The 27,162-nt window shown below is 43.3% G+C and overlaps 1 protein-coding gene across 1 annotated transcript in view; it reads right to left on the bottom strand.

Annotated features, from left to right (window-relative positions):
* Positions 1-11,661: 11,661 nt before the first annotated feature.
* Positions 11,662-27,162, bottom strand: part of mvb12a (multivesicular body subunit 12A) — a 36,077-nt gene continuing 20,576 nt past the window's right edge. The window contains exons 7-10 of the mRNA XM_039770406.1: positions 26,934-27,034; positions 24,901-24,959; positions 18,282-18,338; positions 11,662-12,490 (exon numbers count right to left, since the gene is read on the bottom strand). Coding sequence (XP_039626340.1) covers positions 12,416-12,490; positions 18,282-18,338; positions 24,901-24,959; positions 26,934-27,034 — 292 coding nt within the window. The 3' untranslated portion in view covers positions 11,662-12,415. The remainder of the gene's footprint in view (positions 12,491-18,281; positions 18,339-24,900; positions 24,960-26,933; positions 27,035-27,162) is intronic.

Here is a 27,162-nt window from a genome sequence, read left to right as displayed (position 1 = left end):
ACATACATTTTGTTAACTGGGCCTTTAAACAGCTTGGAAAATTCCAAAAAATGATGCCAAGTCTTTTGGCAGTTAGACCATTAGCTTCTGATCACCAATTAGCGTAATTGGAGTCAACATGTGGATGGATGTTGAGGCCTACCAGCAAACTCGCTGCCTCTCTGCTTGACATAATGGGAAAAATCAAAAGAAATCAGCCAGGACCTCAAAAAACCTGTGGATCTTCACAAATGTGGTTCATCCTTGGGAACACGTTCATCTGTAAGACACAAGCATAAACGCCATGGCACCACACGGCCGTCGTACCGTTCAGGAGCGAGACACTTTTTGTCTCCTAGAGAAGAACGGACTTTGGCGCGAAAAGTGCAAATCAATCCCAGAAGAACAGAAAAGGACCTTGTGAAGATGCTGGAGGACACAGGTAGACAAGTCTTGATATCCACAGTAAAACGAGTCCGACATCGACATAAGCTGAAAGACTGCTCGGCGAGGAAGAAGCCACTGCTCCAAAGCCACTATAAAAAAGCCAGAGACACATGGGGACAAAGATCTGACCTTCCGGAGAAATGTCCTCCAAGATCGAACTGTTTGGCCATATAATGACCGTCGTTATGGTTGAAAGAAAAAGGGCGAGGCTTGCAAGCCAAAGAACAACAGTCATGCATGGCGGTGGGAGCATCGTGTGGTGGGGCTGCTTTGCTGCAGGAGGTTAGGGTTAGGGTTAGGGTGAGGGTTAATAGAGATTTTTTACCCCAAGGGGTAAAGACGCACGGGTACACTTGTGCTTAATGCACTTTTCTACACCTGACGGACACATATTCCAGATTAAAATCTATTTATTAAATGCCTATTCATAATGCCTATAACCCATTATATATATCTCTCTAAACATAAGGTTTAAAAATTCCAAAACTCGAATACATCGAATTAAAAATCAGATATGTACCCGAGATTGAAAACCATCCCCTTCCATAATAGAACTAAAAGCTCCGCAAGGACCGCTCTGACGACGGTCCTCGACTCACCAAGGAGTAAAAGCTCTGACACTCGGGCTTGATTCATCAAACGCTTTGACGCTCTGCTTATCGCACAGGACCCTAAAGACAAACGCGTTTGGTTCGGTGGGTCGGTCACAAGCAAAGCAAAAGTTTGGGAACGCCGCTCTAAAGATGATCAAGTCTTACACGTCTACATCTGTGAGAAATGAAAAAAGGGGTGTACTTACTTTTTCACACACCTATACCTGTAAATTCCCAGCATGTGGAAATGTGTGAACAAACTCGGCTCAAGAATTCCTGGGTAAGCCAACCAGGGAGGTTTTCAGGCTGGGACTCGATAGAACTTGCACAATTTCCCACGTTAACGGCAGGAAACTCCACCGTAAAGCACAGAAGATGTCATGGCGCCCTCGGTGTGGGTAACACGCATATTCGTGAAAGTGAGCCCACGGTAAGTGACATGTTTGATCGTATCAGGTAGGTAAACTAATGACTGAGTAGAGTCAGAGATCGACAGCCTTGTCAGCTAGATCAGGGGCGGCAAACTCCAGGGCTCGAGTGCCACAGTGGCTGCTGCAGGTTTTCATTCTTGCCATCTTCTTAATTAGTGACCAGTTTTTGCTGCTGATGACTTCTTATAATTAACTTGACTCCGGCCCCTTAGTTGTTTCTTTTTCTTTAATTAGCAGCCAAACAAGCCACCGCGTGACCAGCTCCCCTGGACCCGTCACTCAATATCTGAAATTAAAGAGAGGTGATGGTCTTGGTATGGTTGATCTCTCAGGTCACCCAAACACTTTGACATTGGCGCTCTTAGAAAGAACAGAAAAACAAACGGATGTGGCGGAATGAGAGCAGCAACAAGCCACGGGATGAAAGAACTGATTTAATTAACAGCGAGAGTCGGCTTCTCGTTAAGAAAGTGATTGGAGTGAAATTGGTTGGAGTTTGAAGCCCCAGTTGGCTCGTTTGACATCCCATTGCTGCTTGGCTGTCATTTAATGAAGAAAGGAATCAATTCTGAGGGCTGAACTCTTCCAACAGGGCTGGGCGGAAAAAAGTGAATTAGCAGTGAAAACTGGTCACTGATTAGGAAAAGGTTAGGATGAAAACCTTACAGATCACATTGTTCAGGTCCGACCAGTGAAAACAGTGGCTGGAGGGAGCAGATGTTACCCGAGTATGGTGGAGCTTTCCAGAGCAGCTGAAATACAGAATCCTCCTTAATTACGTGACCCGTCTGGTTTTCGGTTTGCAGTCCAGTGTGTGATTTCTTAATGGATTTTTGAGTCTGGCTGTGGATTCTGTTCTTGCCGATTTGTCTATCTGCTGTTACAAAAGCGTAACCCACCTCCCGTATCCGCAGTCTAACTTTGCCTATTCGTGGTCACGTGCAGCAGAAGAGGCTTGTTGGCGCAGCAGTGAACCATGCGATTGAATAATAACAGGTGAGTGATGGCGCTAAGATTTTGGGGGCTGAATGGATCAACGTGTGCCTACCTGGTAAAGTCATTGCACCCCACGTGTGATGGGGACTGACTGGCACTTGCAACCGTTCACCACTGTAGCCAAAGGCTTTGAGGTTTGTCACTGTGATCGGTGAGGTTTACTTCATTGGACCCGAGTGTCAGTCAGTTATTTTCCAACCCACTCTGTCCTAACACCGGGTAAATCCCCGGGCAGGGCGCCAGCCCACCGCAGGGCACACACACACCCTGCTCAAACTAAAAACCATGCTCTCTCTGCCCGCTTGCAGAGAGAGAGAAACTGATTCTGCCATGCCAGCAACCTGACCAACGCATAGAGAGAAACAAGTGGGAACGGCTTGGGCGGCCGGTTAAGGGTTGACTTGGTGTGCCCAGTGGTCTAAAAATCATTTACTTACTGGGCTGATGTCTTTATCCAAGGTGACTTGCAACATTTAAGATGCATTTGGTGACACAACCTCAGGGTTTGAAGTCCAAAGCCTTAATCACTACGCCACACTACCAGGGCGTCCCCTTGGCCTGGTCCAGCCACTCGGGTCCTTAATAATATGGATCCTGCGAGCTGATCATCATCATCATCATGTAATCGCGCCACATGGCCATAACTGAGGCTCCCTCACAATGCAGGTCATGTGCCTCATTCAACACAAAGTCAAGCCAACGGCACCCAAGGATTCTCCGAAGAGACACAGCAGTGAAGGAGTCCAGTCTTCATCTCGGGTCACTGGATAGCGTCCATTTCTCACAACCATATCGTCCTTTTGCTGAGATGATATGAGCGCCACACACCCCTTTCTAGTGACCTCATGACCCCCCTATGCTCTCCCAATCCGTCCATTGACTTCATAGAAGTAGTCACCAGAGCCATGAATGTCACTGCCGAGGTAAGTAAACCTCTCGATGACGAGGTCGACACTCTCTCTGCAGACAGGCACACTGCTGATGGCCGTACACAAGAGGTCATTAAAGGCCTGATGTTGATATTTATCAGGACCCTCTCAAGCCAAGACCCTCAGACTCCTCGCTCAGTCTCTCGAGCTCCTCGATCTGGGCCTCCATTGACTCTGTGAAGATCACAGCATCGTCAGGAAAGTCAAGATCTGTGAATCTCTCTTCACCAACTGATGCCCCACAGCCGTTGGACCCCACCACCCTGCCCAACGCCCAGTCCATACAAGCATTGAACAGACCACTGACAGACCCCAGAATCAACTGGGAAAAACACTCGTTTTAGGTTGGGTCAGCTTGTGGGCTCAATCTATCGGGCACCCACCTCGCCCAAACTTCTCATAACCCAAGTCTGTTGTTGATTATTGCACAGGCCGAGCCAATGACGGATTTGCAAATGATTTGCCACGTCAGCTACTGGCACTCGTCTACTCAACAGAATCATTTCACTGGCGCGCTCAATGTTGTCATCCGCTGCGGACGTGGACGGGCATCCGGCTCCTTCTTCATGGCTGACACTTGTGCAACCTTCCTTGAACTTCTCATCCACACTTCTTTGCGACAAAACAATTTCTCCATACTTGTGCACAAAGTCTTCGATAAAAATATCGACACCAGGCAACCCCCTCAGACCACAAAAAACGAATCGCTGCACGTTACTCTTCTTTCGTGCAAATCACAAGTGGGGCAGCCACTGATCTCGGACCGCAGTTACAAATGATCTGACGTAACCCGTTCGACACCCGCACAGCAGTGACTGGAGAGACGGGGACCTCGTATGGAGAGCGCTGATAAGTCGGTGCGGCCAACAGACGTTTTAATATAACTTGAGTGCGGATCTTTTTGACTCCCCTCGTGTCATCATCTTGTTCAAACACACGCCAGTTCTCTGTGACATTGATAGATAGATAAGTCACTGTGTAATAGAGTGCCAGCAAAGCAGCGGGTCCAGATGGTGTATCGCCACGACTGCTGAAGGCCTGTGCATTGGAGCTGGGGAGTCCTCTACAGTACATCTTCAACCTGAGCCTGGAACAGGGGAAAGTCCTGAGGCTTTGGAAAACATCTTGTATCACGCCAGTCCCAAAGGTATCACGTCCTAGTGAGCTGAATGACTTCCGGCCTGTCGTTCTGACGTCACATGTGATGAAGACCATGGAGCGGCTGCTGCTTCACCACCTGAGGCCACAGGTCCGCCACGCCCTCGACCCTCTGCAGTTTGCATACCAGAAGAAGGTGAGAGCGGAGGATGCCATCATCTACATGCTACACCAATCCCTCTCCCACTTGGACAGAGTCAGTGGGGCTGTAAGAATTCTGTTTCTGGACTTCTCTAGCACCTTCAACACCATCCAACCTCTGCTCCTCAGGGACAAGCTGACAGAGATGGGAGTAGACTCACACCTGGTGGTATGGATCGTGGACTATCTTACAGACAGACCTCAGTATGTGTGTCTTGGAAACTGCAGATCTGACATTGTGGTCAGCAGCACAGGAGCGCCGCAGGGGACTGGACTTTCTCCAGTCCTGTTCAGCCAACATACATCGGACTTCTAATGCAACTCCGAGTCCTGCCACGTGGAAAAGTTCACTGATGACATTGCTATGGTGGGCTGCATCAGGAGTGGGCAGGAGGAGGAGTACAGGAAGCTAATCAAGGACTTTGTTAAATGGTGCGACTCAAACCACCTACAACTGAACACCAGCAAAACCAAGGAGCTGGTGGTGGATTTTAGGAGGCCCAGGCTCCTCATGGACCCCGTGATCATCAGAGGTGACTCTGCAGAGGGTACAGACCTATAAATACCTGGGAGAGCAGCTGGATGATAAAATGGACTGGACTGCCAATACTGATGCTCTATGTAAGAAAGGTCAGAGCAGACTATACTTCATTAGAAGGCTGGCGTCCTTCAACATCTGTAATAAGATACTGCAGATGTTCTACCAGACGGTTGTGGTGAGCGCCCTCTTCTACGGTGGTGTGCTGGGGAGGCAGCATAAAGAAGAGGGACGCCTCACGCCTGGACAAACTGGTGAAGAAGGCAGGCTCTATTGTAGGCACGGAGCTGGACAGTTTGACATCCATGGCAGAGTGACGGGCACTGAGCAGGCTCCTGTCAATCATGGAGAATCCACTGCATCGACTGAACAGGATCATCTCCAGACAGAGGAGCAGCTTCAGAGACAGACTGCTGTCACCATCCTGCTCCACTGACAGACTGAGGAGACCCCACACTATGCGACTCTTCAATTCCACCCAGGGGGGGTAAACGTTAACATTATACAAAGTTATTGTCTGTTATACCGCCATTGTTATCACTCTTTAATTTAATATTGTTTTTTATCAGTATGCTGCTGCTGGAGTATGGGAATCTCCCCTTGGGATTAATAAAGTATCTATCTATCTAGATAGGAAAGGCACTATATAATAGATAGACAGATAGATAGATAGGAAAGGCACTATATAATAGATAGACAGATAGATAGGAAAGGCACTATATAATAGATAGACAGATACTTTATTAATCCCAAGGCCATCAAACACAAGCGGTTCAGATCTACAAAATCCTTCTGCCATGCCATCTAAATGTACGTTCAATTACCTTCGCTCACTGCACTGCGATGAGACTTTGTTACTGACGAGTCGTCTCCGTTATTGAAGGTTATCAAACAGTTTATTGTACTCCACTAACAAATCAATCTGCACGCACATCTAAACTTTACCCGATACCACCTGGCGGGCGCCACTCCTGCTTCCTGAACTACAGTGGCTGTCGAGGGACACAAACAGCAGAACATCGTCACTCACTGCTCTACAGAGACGATCCGGTCGTTTATCAAAATTAAACATCCTGCTGTAATGTCAGACAGAAACCGTCAGATGGATGATCGACGACCTTACACTGTGTGCACAAATTATTAGGCAAGTTGTATTTTTGAGGAGTCATTTTAATATGGAACAAACACAGTGCTATCAGTCAATCCAAAATGTTAATAAACCTGAATGTTTCACAACGGAAAAGTGAGTGTGAACATCATCAGGGGAATACATATGTGCGCACAATTATTAGGCAGCTTTTCTTCTTCTTCTTTCGGCTGCTCCCGTTAGGGGTTACCACAGCGGATCATCATCTTCCATGTCTTCCTGTCCTCTAACTATTAGTGTGCAGAATTATTACACAACTAAAGGAAAAATGAAAATATTCCCGATCTCCCAGTTTATTTTCATGTTGCAGTGAGAATAATAAACAACTCAAAATTTACAAATAAATATTTCTGACATTTAAAAAAAAAATAAATAAAAATCCGCGCCCAATGTAGCCCCCCCTTCTTTTCAGTAACAGTCATAAGCCTTCCATTCATGGAGTCTGTCAGGGTTAGGGTTGGGGTAGGGGATAAAAGCCTTACGGCAATACATGGGTACACTGCTCCGGTTATAAAAAATAATTTTTGTTTTATTAGGATCATTCAATCTATCTATAATTTATACATGATCTACTAATTACTCCCTCACTATCCTCCTAATTACCTCACCATACGATTATTAATAAGCTCCAAAAAGATTTACATAATTATTTTAAAAAATGTTTTTATTTTGGCCGTTTCTCCGAACCATTGCCCTATAATACTTTCAAATTAATTTTCAATCAATCATTCATTAGCCTCTCATTAACAGTATTCTTTTGATATTCTAAAGAACAGTACACTAAAGCTCAACAGATCATATTAAAAATTATTCTTGATTGGGTGTATCAATTATATTTCTGACCTTTCTTATTTCCCTGACTTAAATCCCTTCCAAATTTTGTCCCTCCTATTCCTTTATATATTCCTCCCCTACAACAATTAAATAACATTGTACAACCCCTCTCACTCCCTTCTTCCACCATACCCTGTTGTCCAATATACTAATGTAACCTCAGGGCCCTACCCCATAGGGGTTAAGTTTAGAGCTTGGGGAGGGCCAGGCGGTCAAGTACAACCCTCAACTAACCCTCTCCACTATCCAACTGCCCACTTCTTCTATTTAACATCAGGGCCCCTACCTCAAAATCCCTCTCTCTCAGCGGAAAGGCCCCATCTACTGATTAACATCAGGGTTACCTCTCCAGTGAGGTTAAGTTCAGAATTGGGTCAGGGGATGGGTTAGGGTTATCTGTTGACGATCAACTTTTTGTGGAGCAGTGACCACAGCCCCCCAGACGCTCTTCAGAGAGGTGGACTGTTTTCCTTCCCCGTAAATCTCCTGTTTAAGAAGGGCCCACAAGTTCTCAATAGGGTTTAGGTCAGGAGAGGAAGGGGAGCCATGTCATTGTTCTTTCATCTTTAAGGCCTTTACTGGATAGCCATGCTGTGGGGTACTTTGATGAAAGTGATGGAGCATTGGTCTACATACAAATCAAGGTCCTCTTGAGAGATGCTGACTTCTTCCTGTATCACTGTTTGAAGAAAGTGTCTTCTAAAAACTGGCAGTAGGTTTGGGAGTTGATTTGGAGTTCATCTTCAATGCGAAAAGGTCCAACTAGCTCATCTTTAAAAATACCAGCCCATACCAGTACCCCACCTCCACCTTGCTGGCATCTGAGTCAAAGTGGAGCTCTGTGCCCGTTACTGATCCACGGGCCCATCCATCTGGTCCATCAACAGTCACTCTCATCTCATCAGTCCATAAAACCTTAGAAAAAATCTGTCTTCAGAGATTTCTTGGCTCAGTCTTGACGTTTCAACTTATTCAAGTTCAAGAGTATTTATTGTCATTTCATCCATATACAGCAGTGCAGCATACAGTGAAACGAAACAACGTTCCTCCAGGACCAGGGTGCTACATAGAACAGAGGACAACGAAGACTCCACGACACATGACATAAAGACACGTAATGTATGACAAGGTGCATGTGAGTCAAATGTCTTCTGCTCTGCAGTGTTGCACATCTATCAGATCAGATCAGTCCGGTCCATGAGTGTTCAGGAGTCCGACTGCTTGTGGGTAAAAACTGTGACACATTCTGGTGGTGAGGACTTGAATGCTTCTGTACCTTTTTACGAAATGGCAGGAGTGTAAACAGTGCGTGTGCAGGGTGTGTTGGGTCATTCACACTGCTGGTGGCTTTGCGGATGCAGCGTGTGGTGTAAATGTCCATGATGGATGGAAGGAAGAGAGACACCGATGATCTTCTCAGCTGTCTTCACTATCTGTTGTAGGGCTTTACCATCCCCGACTGTTCAATTTCCAAACCAGACCGCGATTCCATTGCTCAGGATGCTCTCTATGGTTCCTCTGTAGAGTGTTGTTAGAGTAGCTGGTGGAAGATGAGCTTTTCTCAGCCTACGCAGGAAGTAGAGCTGCCGCTGGGCTTTCTTGGCTAAAGAGCTGGTGTTGTGTTTTATGCGTTATGATGGTTATGTTTCTTGTTCAGTGGTGGTCGAGTTTCAGCCCTCCTTACCTTGGCCATGTCTCTGAGCACTGGACACCTTGTACTTCTGGGCACTCCAGGTAGGTTGCAGTTCTGGAATAGGACAGCACTGGAGGATAACGGGTTCCTGGCAGCTTCACGTTTGATTCTTCTCAAATCCTTGGCAGCTAATTTGCGTCTTTTTTTCTCGACACGTTTCTTGCGAAGATATTGGGGCGTGATCACAGAACCGTCAAATGTTTTGCTGCAAATAGTCAACAGGATTTAAATATCTTAGCATCCCTCTGAACGACTTTTTACAATTTTTGACTTTTCAGAGTCTGCACACCTTGATATAGAGTGTTGGTCTCTTTAGGCCACGCCCTCCCTCATTACACAAATACATATCACCTGACATCCTTAAATCCAATAAGCATCCAAGTTTATACAGTTTGGAATTGGAATATATAGGGTGGTCCTGATCTAATTATGCAATTTTCATTACGCTATAACTTATTAGATAGATAGATAGATAGAAAGGCACTATATGATAGATAGATACTTTATTAATCCCAAGGGGAAATTCAAATACGTTCATTACATAAAAATCACCCGAAAAATCCCGGACCATCGAGAAGTGTGCGAACTGACGACATGAAGAATCGTCTTCGCGCCGAACTGGAATCATCCGCGCAAAAATAAAAGTCATCCAGACGATCGGGATCTGCATAATTAGATCTGGACCACCCTGTGTACACATAAAAATGATGATATGGTCAAAATACTCACTTGCCTAATAATTGTGCGCACAGTGTAAATCCCGCCCCAAATTATGATTTATGAAACCATTACATTTACGTTGCTTACGGCCTTTGTATATTTTGATATTAACGATGGGCACTGTTCAAATTATTTTAATAAAGTGCACAATTATTTGGCTCTTTATTACAAGCAAGAGAAGTGTCTTTTTTAAATGAGGCTCCTATTATTAGTTTTGAATCTGGCATTTTTACAATGATATTACGTATCAGGACGGGGGCATAATTATCATAATTTATAATTTGGGGGTAATGCTATAGATTTCTTATAATTTGGGGTGGGGTAAATTTCAGAATTCATATTTTTGGGATGGGACTATATTTCATACATCCCATTTCATAATTCATATTTTCACACATTTCATAAATCATAATTTGGGGCGGGGTTTAAGGTCATCAAGCATCCATTTGACAGTTTCTGCCTGTCAATAACATGGGAAGTAAATGTGATTGACACGGAAATTTCAGGGTCGGGTTACCTGGAATATCATTCATTCATTCATTTTCCACAGCTTATCAGATGCCAGGTCACGGGGGCAACAGTCTTAGCAGCACCTTTTCTCCAGCCACACTTGCCAAGTCATACTGTGGCATACAAAGGGGCTCCAGCCCACCTGGGTGACATACTCCTCCCAGTGAGCCCCAGGGTCTCCTCCCAGCTGGTGGTGCCTGTAAAACCTCCACAGGGACGCGTCTGCGTCAGATGCCCAAACCACGTCAATTGACTCGTCTTGATGTGGAGGGTCAGAGGTTGGCTGCCAAGCCTTTCCTGGATGTCTGCACCTCTCCTGCTATCTCTAAGGGAGAGTCCAGCCACCCTGCAGAGAAAGGTCAACCTGGAATGACAATCGGTCTAATGATTCAAATGCTGTTATTTTTGCCCAGGATAAACTTTATCTACTATAATAGCGAAACACTTTTTATTAACCTCCTTAGCGTTAGAGCCGAGGGTCACTCAGGCTGTGAAAACAGTGCTAAAAGCGTTAGTCCCAAGTGTCACTCGGGCCTCAGTATAGACATGTCTCATGTAAGACCACAGGGCTGGTAAAGTGCCAACAGCAGTAGTGCCAAGCATTACTCAGGCAATGGCATAGACGCATTTTGCGTAAGACCCAAGAATTACTCGGGCTGGAAAAGTGCCAACAGAGCTGGTGCCGAGCGTTACTCGGGTATCGGTATAAACATGTCTCGTATAAGACCACCAGGCTGGAAAAGTGCCAACAGCGTTAGTGCCAAGCGCTACTCATTCATAACACACATCTCATGTAAGACCCGAGAATTACTCGGGCTGGAAAAGTGCCAACACAGCTGGTGCCAAGCGTTACTCGGGCAACGGCATAGGCACGTCTTGTGTGAGTGTCAGGCCCGAGTGTTACCATAGCAACGATGTAGGCGTGTCTTCAAAATAACATAATGGCGTCTCGTAGAAAATGTTTTTCAGTGGCCCGGGTGTTGCACACTCTTGATAGGCGTGGTAAGTGCAAGTGACGAGAATCCAAAAATGACACGCGTCACTCGCACATGTGCAGTATGCTGTTCATATTATTATTGTTCATTATTTATTATTATTATTTGTATCACTGTTATCTGCGGTGGGTTGGCACCCTGCCCTGGATTGGTTCCTGCCTTGTGCCCTGTGTTGGCTGGGATTGGCTCCAGCAGACCCCCGTGACCCTGTGTTCGGATTCAGCGAGTTGGAAAATGGATGGATAGATGTATCACCGTTATACTTTCTACACTTCTGGCTTTTGTACGTTTTACAATAGAAAGATGACATTTTTCTAGCCAAAGAATGCAACGCTTTTTTTTAACACTTTTTTTCTGAGAAACGCTAAGGAGGTTAATTACGTTCGCTTTCACGTCCTGCACCTACAAGCAGAAACAATTTAATTTTAAGAGACTCGCAATACAGTAAGTGCTGGACAGAAGGCCACTCGTTGTTCTACTGTGTAAAACGGTTTTAGGGAGACTTTGTTTGGTTTTAAAAATTCAAAACTTTATTTCTTTCCACATTTGGTAAGGTAATTAACAGAGTGATACAGTTTATTTAAATAAACATAATGTTAAAGCTTAGCAGACAGTTCTCCACGTTTGTTATCCCCGTGTCCCTTTACAGTTTTATGTCTTTGGCCTAACATAGGCCTCAAACCAGACACACAGTAAAAATTGTTTAAAAATATTATCATAATTTCTACAAAAACCTCTACCTCTGTATGAAATTGCTGCTGGACATTTTATTATATAAAGGATATTTAGCCTTCGAGATCAGGTGGAACACGGACGGTCATTTCACGTGCACGTCAAAGCTATCCACTCAGTGAGGTTGATCCGAGTGTCCTTCAGGGTCAGAGAGTAACGAAGTGGACGGCGTCACCCTGGGCTGGAGCCTCGGAGGGAATACAGTACTCTTCACGCTGGGCATGACGAATGTTTGCACCACGCCACGTATTTGCATTCTCCCAGCCAGGCATGGCACCAGGATGCAGACGCTAGTTAAGGCCCATTATGGTTCCACCCCTGGCTTCTACAAATGTCAACGTTTGCCAATATCATATTGTCAAGGGATGTGTGAAGGATGTTCAGAAATTGTAGATGTTGAGTAAAAACACAAATAGGGAAGCTAAATAAATTACTTCACAAAATGTACCAAGTATCAAGCTTGGCAACTAGTGCTACTGAAACTCCATCGTCTTGAAGAGCAGGAAAAGGGACTAAACACACCTCTGACGGACATTTGTCACCAGGCATTGAGGCAGTGTGCTAGAGCACCTTCAGGAGGACTCCACCATGCTTCTGACCACAGAACCACCAGCTGCCGTCTTCTCCACCACAAAACTGTAGTCGTACTATAGGATGAAAGACAGAGTTATGAGAAAAATGGCACCAGCAGGAGCACTTGGTATTGTCCATTGGTCTGCGAGAGGACCTAACAAACAACTCAGCAGTTCAAAGGCAAATCTTATACACCACCGGTCAAAGGTTTTAGAGCACCTCAGCCTTTTCAGTTCTAATGTCTTCAATGTTTCATGAAATCAAGGCATAGAACAAGTAAACAATGACAAATCTTTTATATACAGTTGTTTTTGAAAGTTTATGAACCCTTTAGAATCTTCTATATTTCTGCATAAATATGACCTAAAACATCATCAGATTTTCACTCAAGTCCTAAAAGTAGATAAAGAGAAACCAGTTAAACAAATGAGACAAAAATATTATACTTGGTCATTTATTTATTGAGGAAAATGATCGAATATTACATATTTGTGAGTGGCAAAAGTATGTGAACTTCACAGATGATCAGTTAGTTTGAAGGTGAAATTCGAGTCCGGTGTTTTCAATCAATGGGATGACAATATACAATATACTATATATATATATATATATACACACACATACACTCACCTAAAGGATTATTAGGAACACCTGTTCAATTTCTCATGAATGCAATTATCTAATCAACCAATCACATGGCAGTTGCTTCAATGCATTTAGGGGTGTGGTCCTGGTCAAGACAATCTCCTGAACTCCAAACTGAATGTCAGAATGGCAAAGAAAGGTGATTTAAGCAATTTGGAGCGTGGCATGGTTGTTGGTGCCAGACGGGCCGGTCTGAGTATTTCACAATCTGCTCGGTTACTGGGATTTTCACGCGCAACCATTTCTAGGGTTTTCAAAGAATGGTGTGAAAAGGGAAAAACATCCAGTATGCGGCAGTCCTGTGGGCGAAAATGCCTTGTTGATGCTAGAGGTCAGAGGAGAATGAATGAGCCGACTGATTCAAGCTGATAGAAGAGCAACTTTGACTGAAATAACCACTCGTTACAATTGAGATATGTAGCAAAGCATTTGTGAAGCCACAACACGCACAGCCTTGAGGTGGATGGGCTACAACAGCAGAAGACCCCACCGGGTACCACTCATCTCCACTACAAATAGGAAAAAGAGGCTACAATTTGCACGAGATCACCAAAATTGGACAGTTGAAGACTGGAAAAATGTTGCCTGGTCTGATGAGTCTCGATTTCTGTTGAGACATTCAAATGGTGGAGTCAGAATTTGGCGTAAACAGAATGAGAACATGGATCCATCATGCCTTGTTACCACTGTGCAGGCTGGTGGTGGTGGTGTAATGGTGTGGGGGATGTTTTCTTGGCACACTTTAGGCCCCTTAGTGCCAATTGGGCATCGTTTAAATGCCATGGGCTACCTGAGCATTGTTTCTAGCCATGTCCATCCCTTCATGACCACCATGTACCCATCCTCTGGTGGCTACTTCCAGCAGGATAATGCACCATGTCACAAAGCTTGAATCATTTCAAATTGGTTTCTTGAACATGACAATGAGTTCACTGTACTAAAATGGCCCCCACACTCACCAGATCTCAACCCAATAGAGCATCTTTGGGATGTGGTGGAACGGGAGCTTCGTGCCCTGGATGTGCATCCCACAAATCTCCATCAACTGCAAGATGCTATCCTATCAATATGGGCCAACATTTCTAAAGAATGCTTTCAGCACCTTGTTGAATCAATGCCACGTAGAATTAAGGCAGTGCTGAAGGCGAAAGGGGGTCAAACACCGTATTAGTATGGTGGTCCTAATAATCCTTTAGGTCAGTGTAGATATATTATATATATATATATATATATATATATATATATATATATATATATATATACACACACACACACAGTACAGGTCAAAAGTTTGGACACACCTCCTCATTCAATGTGTTTTCTTTATTTTCATGACCATTTACATTGGTAGATTCTCACTGAAGGCATCAACACTATGAATGAACACGTGGAGTTATGTACTTAACATAAAAAGGTGAAATAACTGAAAACATGTTTTATATTCTAGTTTCTTCAAAATAGCCACCCTTTGCTCTGATTACTGCTTTGCACACTCTTGCCATTCTCTCGATGAGCTTCAACAGGTAGTCACCTGAAATGGTTTTCACTTCACAGGTGGGCCTTATCAGGGTATTTAGTGGAATTTCTTGCTTTATCAATGGGGTTGGGACCAGCAGTTGTGTTGTGCAGAAGTCAGGTTAGTTGGACGATCATTTATTTTTCAACAGGACAAGGACCCCAAACACACCTCCAGGCTGTGAAAGGGCTATTTGACCAAGAAGGAGAGTGATGGAGTGCTGGAAACGGTCATGAAAATAAAGAAAACACATTGAATGAGGAGGTGGGTCCAAACGTTTGGCCTGTACTGTGTGTATATATATATAGAATTATTATTATAATATACACACAATTGTGCTTGAAAGTTTGTGAACCCTTTACAATTTTCTTATCTGAGACAGAGGCTGCGGGCCGAGGGGAGAGCGAAGCATGAAGTCAGGGGTGGGGAGCCGGATAAGGCCCTCCTCACTGTCCTGTTTCACTACTACATGTGTGGAGCCGTGGGGGACGGCTAGTAAAAAATAAAAATAAGTCAAGGAATCATTAAGAGTGCAAAATGTTTTTCAAATTTTTGATTCATCTAAGTAGCTGTGCCTTCTGCTGATATAACATCCAAACACATACGTGGCATTCGTTCTATACGGGAAATCAAATATTGGTCAGAAAGATCTCCCAGCACTGCTGCAGAAGTCCCCACCAATGTGTTGCACTTGTCAGTTGCTTTCCTTTCATCCTTCTGTCCAGTTCATCCCAAGCTAACTCAACGGAGGGGAGATTTTAAAGTGTACCTTCTTGTTCTTTTAACAGAATTCTGACATACGAGTTCTGACAATTAAGTTTGTAAACTTGCCACCGTGCACTTACGTTGTACAAACAGCTCGGTAAGGTTTCATAACCTTGGTATGTCACTGTCACACAGCTGTGTTTATGTTGACGTGTGGCAGTGTCTTGCTGAGTGACGTTCATTATTGTTGTTGCGTGTTCTTGTGTGCTGTCGCGAGAATGTCGGAGTTTGCAATAGAACAACGAACAAATGCCAGCTCACATGGCGCCGTCTGTGAGGGAGTTTTTAGCCAGTAAACAAATAACTGTACTGGAACACCCTCCCTACTTACCTGATCTGGCCCCCAATGACTTTTTCTTTACCCGAAGATAAAGGAAGTATTAAAAGTAAGACATTTTAATGACATTCTGGACATCAAGTATAATACGACGACAGCTCTGATGGCCACCCCAGGAAAAAAACATCCAAATTTGCTTTGAAGGGTGGACTAGGCACTGGCGTCGGTGCACAGCTTCCCAAGGGGAGTACTTTGAAGGTGACCGTAGTGATATTCAGCAATTTTTTTCTAGGATGAGTTTGCAAACTTAATTGTCAGACCTTGTATCCTGGAGGTATGTTTTGGGTCATTGTCTTGCTGTCCTGACCTACTAGATGCAGACTAGAAGGTATCGCGTGGTGCTGCAAAATGCTGTGGTGACCCTTTTGATTCAGAATGCCAGTCAAGGCACCGACTCTGCTCTCAGCAAAAGAACCCCAGACCATCACACGTCCTCCTCCATGTGTGACAGTTGGTGTCACACACTGAACTGAGGGACTATCCTGTCACCAACTCGATGGCGTACAAACCCCCTGCGTGATGAACTGAACATTTCAAATTTGGATTCATCGGCCCACAAGAGTTTATTCAGTTTACAGTTGCCCACAGCCGGTATTTCATGGCCCTATTTTGTCCTTTAACAAATGGCTTTCTTCCTGCCACTTCTGTAGCGCAAAGTCTCCTCTTCACAGTACAAACTGAGATTTGCTTTTGTTGACCTGCACTGTTAAGCTGTTGTGCTGTGAGGCACGAAGCTGGTGACCCTCAGAAACTTGTCTTCCGATTGGCTTGTGACTTGGGCTCTTCCAGATCTCTTCCTATCAGAGTTTCTATCAGTTTCCAGTTGCCTTTGGGTTGTGTAGGACACCACTGGACTCACCGACACTTTGATATTTTTTTGCAGTTTCTCTAAATGAAAGGCCTACACTTCTAAGGGTAATAATGCTCTGTCTCATTTCATTTTGTTAATTGCCATTTTCTTGCCATTATCACTGGAATATTGTCCAAGTAGTACTCTTTAAGACAGACAGCAGGATTTTTTTAAGTAATCAACAGAAGTAGGGACACCTGTGCAAATTGTTTGCTTCACCTTGCCAGGGTTCATTTACTTGAATCGCTGCAGAATATCTGTAGGTTGTAACATATTCGTTGTTCCCCGAAGAAGGCCCAATTGTAATATTCTGAAATTTCCTTTTTTCCCCCATTTTTACTAACCTGAACTTTAAATTTAAGGCCTCTGGCAGTTGACTGCTTACCTTTTCACCATTTTTATGTCATTCATTGCATTTCAACCGATTTTCATTTGAAAAAATAAACTGAAAAACTTACAACCAGAAGTGTATCTTTTTTATTTTTGCCATGGGTCTCCGAGTTCTTAACACTCGACAGGTTTTCTTTAGCAACGGTTGTGCTAAGCCAGGGGTGTCGAACTCTGGGCCTGGTGGGCCAAAGTGGCTGCAGATTTTCATTCTAACCCTTTACTTAATCAGTGACCAGTTTTCACTGCTAATTAACTTCTTTTCCCTTCATTTTAATAGCCCTGTTTTTAAGGATTCAGTCCTCTGAATTTATTCCTTTCTTCATTAAATGACAGCCAAACAGAAATGAGATGTGAAACGAGCCAACAGATGAGCAGCTGAATTGGGCCTACAAACTCCAACCAATCTCTTAATGAGAAGCTGATTCTTGCTGCTAATTAAACTCATTATTTAATTCCACAGCTTGTTGATGCTCTCATTCTGCCACAGCAGACATTTCTAAAACTTTTTGTTTTTTCTAGGAACACCGTCAACATGTTTCGGAAACCAGAGAGATCAACCTTATCGGGACCATCACTTTTCTTTATTTTCAGATACTGTGTGATGGACACAGGTTTAGCTGATTATGTGACGGCTTATTTTGTGTCTCATTGTTGTTTGGCTTCTAATAAAGGAAAAAGAGACAACTCGGGGGCCTGAGTTGAGTTAAATAAAACTAAGGCAGAATAAATTAATCGGCAGCAAAAACTGGTCACTAATTAAGAAGGTGGTTAGAATGAAAACCTTCAGCCACTGCGGCCCTCCAGAACTGGAGTGCGACACCCGTGCGTTAAGCTACACTTTTAAACTGCCCTGTCCTACCCACAAGACTTTATGTGTAACTTCAGTGGATTTTAATGTTCAGTGCTGTGGAACCCCAAAAGGCTGCAGATTTTTGTTCCAACCATTCCTCACTCAGTCATTTTTTCCAGTAACTGGCAACTGAGTGTTATGGAGTAGCAACAAAAATGATGGAACATAAGCAGTTCTTGAGATTACAAGATTAGCAAATTAGGATTTAATCTGTCCAAAGACATGCAGGTTAGGTGGATTGGCGATTCTGAATTGGCCCTAGTGTGTGATTGGCGTGTGGGTGTGCTTGTGTGTGTCCTGCGGTAGGTTGGCACCCTGCTCAGGATTGGTTCCTGCCTTGTGCCCTGTGTTGGCTGGGATTGGCTCCAGCAGACCCCCGTGACCCTGTATTCGGATTCAGCGGGTTAGAAAAATGAAATGGATTTAATCTGAAGCTCCCATTAAGACCCACGCTATTAGGAAAAAGTCCAAAACAACAAAATTTATAACAATACCCGAAAGCGTACTCTCACCTCATTTTCAATGTCAACAAGAGATTTGATTTGCATGTTCAAGTTGGAAACGGCCACCTGCAAAAAAAAAAAATAGATTAAAAATGAATACAAGTTACTCGTCAAGATGATACATCCTTAAATGGTTAAAGACCTTTCCTCAGATATTCACAAAAGTGCAGAGTTAATCAGTTTCTGGAATCCTGGGGAGACAACTCTAATTCATTCTCATTCACCCGTTCCAAGTTAGACATCATTTTAATTTGCTTTACTGTCATGATCAGGGGGTCAGCTCCTTCTTTGTATGCCAGCACCCATCCCACCTGCACTTCAGAAGAGGTCATCCACCTTTGGCTTAGCATGTTTTTGCCCAGCCAGTGCTTGGAAGGGACGCCATCTTGGGCAAGCTTAAGTTGCTGCTGGAAGAGGTATTGGCGAGACCAGCAGGGGGGGCGCTTATCCTGTGGTCTGAATGGAGATTCCAATGCCCCAGTGCAGTGATAGGGACACCGTGCTGTCTGTCAAAACCAAGGTCCCCGCTCTCTGTGGTCATAAAAGATCTTTGTGCATCCTTTCATAAAGAGCAGGGAGTATCCTGATGTCATGGCTAAGATATCCTCCCTGGCCAAGTCATTCTGGCCCCCAAATCATCCCCTGTTTCTAACTGTCTCTCTCTCTCTCACCCCTTCACCTTTTTACAGCTAATGCAAGGTGAACATACTGGCACAAAAATCATCCAGATGGGTGCTACACATTGGTGGTGGTTGAAGTGGCTCCCACTCACTATGAAAAGTGCTATATAAATGTAAAGAATTATTAATTATTATTATTTGTCTCTGCATAGTAATTTGCTTTTTGTGTATCTGTGACAGAACTACACAACAGTATTTTTCATGATGAATATTTTGTCAGTATATAAAGCATCAGATTTTGAATTTTAAGGTTATATTTTATGCATTTTTTTGGTGCATGCATATCTCAGCCAGGGCTGCTCCTCTGGCTGGGATTTAAGTTCATGATTGATTCATTAATTTATGTACTTAATGTTCATTCTTTAGTTTTGGTTTTGTCTATGTTTCTAAGCAGCCTGTGTTAGGGGGGAAGGTGGCCCCGCCTCCTGGGGAACCACCCCTAAAACACATGCTACATAACATGGTTTGTGCCCTGTGTTGGCTGGGATTGGCTCCAGCAGACCCCCGCTACATAGAAACATAGACAAAACCAAAAATAAAGAATGAACATTAAGGACATAAACTAACAAGTCAAAAATGAACCTGAATCACAGCCAGAAGAGGAATCCTAGCTGAGATATAACAGGCACTTGAATTATTACTAATTATTTATTTGACTGATGACTTTATCCAATGCAACTTACAACATCTGAGATACAACTGGTTACATTCAATTTTGTTCTTCCAAAAGGAGGAGAACAGGGGCCTCGTGTATAACGCCGTGCGTAGAACTCGCACTATAACATGGCGTAAGCACAAAAGCCGAAATGTGCTTACGCACAGAAAAATCCAGATGCAGGAATCTGTGCATAGTCCAACTTCCACGTTCTTCCGCTACATAAATCCCGATCAGCGTGAAAACTAACGCTCGTGCACGCGCATTATGCAACGCCCCAAATCCTCCCAGAATTACGCCTATTTGAATATGCAAATCAATATAAATCGCCCTTAAGCGCAGCCTTCTGTGTAAAGACAATGGGAAAAGCACGGGGGGAAACATAAGAATTTCAGCGAATACCAAGTGGAGGCAAAGGAAAAACATACTATTTGTTCAAATAAACCGTGGTATAATCAACAAAATGAAGTTGATCGAGTGACATAGCGTGTTGGAGAAACTTGAAAGCTCACATTCACAAAATCGCACAGTGCCAGAAATAAAAAAGAAGTCACATATCAAAGTCGCCGTGAAAAGAAGAGTTGTAAGCCCACTGTCTGAGTGTCATATGAAAGCTTATTAGGGTACAGAGAAAAAAGCCACACGGTGGGAAAAAGCACAAATGTCAACTTCAATCTCGACATTTCCACTTTAATCACGTAGTTTATTTTGTCATTAAAGTAGAACATCATAAACTTCATCTTAAAATCGTTTAATTAACCAGTTTCTCAAATCACATCGTAATTAAAGTAGCACGTTAAATGCTTTGTTTTGTATTTGATCTTCTATGTGCTCTATGTGTGTGAATCACTACTTGCTTTTAAACCGCTCTCTTCCTCCAACTGGACACAGAGTCCATTACATTTGTGATATTACAGCTCTCTGAATAACTAAAATACTGAGATGTATACGTGATATCATTTTCATGATGATAGGAGTTAAAGCACGTTATTAAACATGTTTCACTTCGATGAAATAATTTATTGCAGCAGTACTCAGGGCGCTCTAGGCTTGTGGTGGCACTGGGCAGAGAAAGAATCGGTGGCTCCTTCACCCGCCAATGTCAGTAAAGTATCTTATGCACGGTGGATGGCCACGTATGTTGCAGACACTAGCCGCCTCGCTCATGACACAAGCATTTAACTTTTGCCGAAACTTGTCGCTGCGTTTTTGCTGTGTTGTTATTTTCTCTTTCTGTTTTATATTCAATATATATTGGTGTAGCCGTCACTGCAGTCAGTGCTTTTCTTTCCCCAAGTAACCGATCGCCACACAATCAGCTCTGTAATAGACGTTAAGCCATCTGTAAGCTTAGCGCCGATTCTTCAAAACGTTTAAAGAACATTGAAATATCTTTGTAGTACATGTTTAATTATTCTATCCTTAAAGACACTCCCAGTGAAGAATATAGATTATTTAAATGAAGTTAAAGTTTTATCTGTATAATTTAATAAACATATTTTGCTGCATTTCACCTTAAAAATGATATCGTCATCATATGTAAATCGCGCTTTATAAAGTGGCTCAGGTTGTGCGATATTATAACTGTAGTGCAAGTTTACAGTGAGGTGATTGTACTTATAAGTACTCACAGTTCTACAAGGTGCAATTGATTAAGTGCATTTAAAGTTCTTGGGATGAAACTGTTTCTGAACCGCGAGGTCCGTACAGGAGAGGCTTTGAAACGTTTTGCAGTGGCTGAGGTAGCGTGTCCTTGAAGCCTTAGCTGTATACCGATAATTCTCTTTCTGATCAGCTGCTGCTGTGATTCACACTCAGATACAGTGATATAAATACTCTGAGTGGTGCAGTGAGAGTAATATGGAAAAAGATGATCCGCTGTGGCAACTCCTAACGGGAGGAGCTGAAAGAAGAAGAAGAAGAAGAAGAAGTGAGAGTAACAACGCTAAAGCAGTTATGGCATTTGGAATACTATGGCTGTTCCCTGGACCATTATATTGTTACGAGTTAATTACAATCAGATGCATTACACTAATAAACAATATGCGGTTAGTTTCAGTGTATTTATAAAGCCGCGTCAGGAAAATAAGGTGTAATCACACAAGAACAGTAGCACTGCTTTGACGCTGGGTGCCGCCAGTTTGCAAAACCGAGCGGAGAACTTGCGTACGACAAGGCATGAGGTACCGTGGAAAAGTGCGTGGCTTTACGCCAAGTGTAGGTTTTATACATCGCGATTTGAACGTGGAAAAGTTCTTATGCAACATTTCTGTGCGTACGCACCGTTTATACATGAGGCCCCTTGTGAAGTGCCTTGTTGATGGTACTGGTGTCAGTAGTGGGATTTGAACCTTCAATCTCAGGGTTTAAAGTCCAAAGCCTTAACCACTACGCCACACTGCCTGCGTGTCATACACATTGTTCCTTCCGACATCCTTTAGATGGTACCCTGTATTATAAGGTCTTGCAAGTAGGAATAGTTATAGTGAGAGAAGTGATGGTAATTGTCACATTAGCATGGCTACAGAGAGACACAGATACAAAATGCTCAGTCTGGATTGGAGTTCATTCTGATTTTCCCAGTGTTATAGGGAATACCATGCAACTTGCAGCTGTCATTAATGAAAATGGACTTCTCTGCGAGCACTTTGAGTGTGTGGGCTCAGCTTACGAGGCATCACCCAGATGTGTGTCACAATGGGACTTGATGTTGAGGTTGGTGGGATGACAAAATTTGGCTTCCACATTTATCACCCTTTTTAAATGGGATGAGAAGCCTCAAGGGGGCGGCGCGGTGGCGCAGTGGTAGCGCTGCTGCCTCGCAGTTAGGAGACCCGTCTGGGTTCACTTCCTGGGTCCTCCCTGCGTGGAGTTTGCATGTTCTCCCCGTGTCTGTGTGGGTTTCTTCCCACAGTCCAAAGACATGCAGGTTAGGTGGATTGGTGATTCTAAATTGGCCCTAGTGTGTGCTTGGTGTGTGCTTGAGTGTGTCCTGTGGTGGGTTGGCACCCTGCCCACGATTGGTTTGTGCCCTATGTTGGCTGGGATTGGCTCCAGCAGACCCCCGTGACCCTGTGTTTGGATTCAGCGGGTTGGAAAATGGACGGATGGATGAGAAGCCTCAAGGACTTTATGTAAGCTAAAATATTTTTGATGTGACTTTTTAGTGAAATAAGATACTAGGTTAAGTGACGACGTTGTGTTGAGCACATATCATGGCAGGTTATTTATTTTTAAGCTGTCGAATGCCCTCTTTAGACCTCATCTGGAATACTGAGTTTAGGTTTGGTCTCAATATTCCACAAAAGAAAAAGGTGTACTAGAAACAAGATAAGAGGCCGATTCTAGGGTATGAGCTACCAGGAGTTACTTCTTTTCATTCCTATCTAAAGAACAAGGGGTCTTCACTTCATACGTATAACACCGCATGAACAAACTTCCCGTTTGTGGATTAGTTTAATTTTCTTGAGGTATTAATGATGTGAAAAGTCAAGCAAAACGACACCTTTTATGTTCTTGCCTGAAGAAGGGCCCTGAGTCGCCTTGAAAGCTTGCATATTGTAATCTTTTTAGTTGCCCAATAACAGGTGTCATTTTGCTTGACTTCTCACTACATTCATAACGGCTAACACGGTACAACACCCTAGTACTACCTGAGGTATTAATGATATTTTAGCTAAAAAGGTCCGCGTTTTACGCGTTGTAAGCTTACAACTGGATGACTTGACATGTGGCACAAGTCACATGAGATTTCTTTATGGATGTTTTTCTGATATTGTTTGCTGTTGTCCAGCGTTGGTCAGCATAGCCTACCATTTTAGCACAAACATTGTTATCTCTATTCTCCATAAAAACATGACATTATTCTTTCTTGGCCATCACTACCAATCCCATGGGATAAGTAACATATAGTGTTGGGTGGAGTGATCCTTTAAAAAGGAAAGTCAATGCACACTGACACAATGGAATCATGGCCTTTTGTAAAACATTTAAAGGCTTCATGAGGTCCAAAATATTCACCCAAAACTATAACGACAATTGATTATTGTTCAATTTCACGTACACAACATTCTCAAACCCAGTTAATCCCATGCAGTGTCACCTGGGTGCTGGGGATTACTCTGCCAGCATTAGGCTGAAGAACATCGTGGGGGTCCTCTTAAGCAGATGCTCACATGTGGCCAATTTTACAGTTGCCAGTTAACCTAACCCATGTTTTAGGGATGTGGGGACCCACTCAGACATGGGGAGAATGTGTGAACTCCACATAAAAAACGAGCAGATACTCGACTTGGACTCTGAAGACTGGATTTGTGAGGCAGGAGCAATAGACATCTACACCACAAGGCTGCCCACTACTTTATTTCACATAGCAAAATTTTTTAAGTAAACCAACTTTAATATGGTGGCACTGCTGCCTCACAGTAAGGAGACCAAGGTTCAGGTCCCGGGTCATCCCTGAGTGGAGTTTGCATGTTCTCACCATGTCCTCCAGGTGCTCCAGCTTCCTCCCACAGTCCAAAGAAAAGCAGGTTAGGTTGACTGTCGATGCTAAATTGGCCCTGGTGTGTGGTTGAGGGTGGACGTGTTATGTGTGTGTTCACCCTGTGATGGACTGGTGCCCTGTCCAGGGTTTGTTCCTGTCTTGTGCCCTATGGTAGCTGGGATAGGCTCCAGCAGAACCCCCGCACCCTTGTTCATAACCAAGCGGGTTAGAAAATGACTGACCGATTGACAATCTTTAATATAGATTAATGGTTTATATGATCTTATGCCATGCAACACCCAATCAAACATATTTACTGGTTTTACTTTTAGATTGTTCTTAATTATCATTAATGATCCAACTTTTTATATATAAACGTCTACGTGTGGAAGTGTGTGTGTGTGTGTGTGTATTTGTCCAGTCCAGAAGTAAGAGGTGGAGTCGGGGTAAGGGCTCCACCTCTGAAGATATGCAAGCGAGGACAGCATGTCAGCAAGACAAAACCTCCTAGTGAAGACAAAAGTGAAGCGAGCACATTGGCAAAACGAAACCTCCTAGGAGAGAGACGCCCAGAGTCGTTACTTTCAGTTACCCGACATCTCTACACTTCAATTATTTATTTTTTTTTGTTTCTAGGACCCCTTACACAGCTAGTCTCATATGAAACACAAGCAATAAAAACATTATCCAGTAACAGAAATAACATATAATTTGTATTTTAATTGCTTGAAAGGGAAAATTAAAAAGCACAAGATGCTATTCCTTACTATGCAGGGCTCTAGCCAATACATTTTGTTTAGCACTTACACTGTTGCTGGAATGTCTTTCAAATTTCGGATGCAAAGCAAATGGCACACCATCCATGGCTGAAAAAGACGGAAGGCAGAAAGGCATGAAGCATATGGCAGAGAAAGAAACCAAAAAAACATTACATTTAAATGAGTACTCCACTCAGCAATTATACTTGTATACAATATGTTACCTACCCAAGAGTAATAACCCATTTATAATGAGAAGGGTGACATTCAGGATTGTGGAAATTACAGAGGGATAAAATAGATGTCACACATGCAAATGAAAATTTGGGAAAGACGTCTAAAGAGAAGGCTTAGGGAAGAGACCACCACAGAGGGAAGGAGCAGTCTGGTTTTATACCAGGGAGAGGAACAACTGATGCCGTCTTTGCACTGAGACAACTGATAGAGAATAATCGAGAAAAAAACAGAAAGGTCTGCACGTGGTGTTTATCGATTTGGAGAGGACGTATGATGGTGTACCACGTTAAGAGGTCTGGAGGTGCATTAGAGAGAAAGGAGAACCAGAAAAGTGGGCGAGACTTGTCCAGGATATGTATGAGGGAGTGAGCACTCAGGCTGGAGTAACAAACAAGATCCCAGTTAGAGTGGTTCTGCACTAGGGGTCTTCTTGAAGTCCTTACCTCTTTGATCTGGTTATGGATGTGTTGAGTCATGGGATAGAAGTTCTGGCGCAGGCTTTTTTTGCTCATGACATTGTGTTGTGTAGCATCAGGCAAGAGGAAGTTGGAAGAATGGAGAAGGGCTTTGAAAGAGAGAAGGTTGAAGATAAATAGGAAGAAGAGTGAACATCCAAGGTTTAATGATGATCAGGATTCAGAATGTAGCCTGCAGGGAGAGCTAAGAGTGGAGAAGTTTAAATATCTAGGATCAGTGGTAGCACAAAATGGAAAACTAGATTCAGAGATGAGCCTCAGAGTGCAGTGGGGATGGAACACTAGGAAGAAGGTTATCAGGAGTACTGAGTGATTGACAAATTAATGTCAAAGGTAAAGGTCAGGTTTGTAAGACAGTAGTATAACCAACGATGATGTATGGAGCTGAGACATGTGTAGTAAAGAAAATGCAGGACAAGAATTTGAATTTGCCAGAAATAAGAATGTGGATTTACAAAAAAATGGACTGAATAAGAAATGAGACAATCAGAGGTACAACGAAGTACAGCAAAGTAGGTTGAAGTGGTATGGACATGTGATGAAGAGCGACAATGAATACGTGGACAAAAGAATGAGGGCATGAGGAAGAGAAGGCGAGTGGAGGTGGATGGATAAAGTGAAAGAAGATCTGAAGGAAAAGGTCCTGACTGGGGAGGAAAGGCAGGACTGGGCTGTACGGAGAAGGTTGATCAAGTGCTTCCACCCCACAAAGAAGTGGGAAAAGATGAAGAGGAAGAAGATGATACTTACCAAAGTAGGTTATAGTGATGGCTAAGAAAAATGTTTAATTTTTTGTATAGAAATGAACCCAATGGTTACCCACACTGAACAGCAGGAAACAATATCAAAGACATTTATGAAAAAAGTTCAAAATTATCCGAGTCACGTAATTTTCACCTTAAGTCATCTAGTTGTACGATCACAACATGCCAAATGTGTGTATTTTTTGCTAAAGTGCTGTGAAATAAATAACTCCAGAAAGTGAAAGGAGTCCACACACATGGAAGCCCCTTCACACGGGGTTGCACTTTTTAACTGAAGACAGGATTCTTGACCAATGAATAAGGGGAAGAGATGGGCCTTGAATTCAAAGTGTAATCCCTGTTATTTTTGATACTGTCTGCTGTTGTCCAGCATTGGTTTCCATTGGGTCCTATTCTATCAGAAACTTTGTTACGTCTGTTCTCCACTAATACAAGAGATTTAAAATTTTTCTCAGCCATCACTACAAACTACATGGAATAAGCAACATAAACAAAATATCATTTTTGGGTGGAGTATTCCTTGAGACAACACGTTAAACAGTGCGAACATATTTCCACTGATATCTAGCACTGAAATCTAAAACGGAAAAGTAACGTTTACTTACCGGAAATGCCATAGATCCCAGATGTGTTGTAAATAGGATCTTTAAGGTCCAAACCACTGCGACGGTTGGTCAGCGGTGGGGCTGTGGGCGCAAAATCATTGCTGCAAAATAAGAACTTATAATTTAGAATCTACCTATTGTTTATAAATGTCCTATAACAACTATGACAGTGAAGCAGCCCAGCAGTTAGGACCAGTTTTTACTAAATGAAACAGGGTATTCTGAGAGG

This window comes from Polypterus senegalus, chromosome 12 (assembly GCF_016835505.1).
Source record: "Polypterus senegalus isolate Bchr_013 chromosome 12, ASM1683550v1, whole genome shotgun sequence".
Lineage (NCBI taxonomy): Eukaryota > Metazoa > Chordata > Cladistia > Polypteriformes > Polypteridae > Polypterus > Polypterus senegalus.
This window is presented reverse-complemented; position numbering and strand designations above follow the sequence as displayed.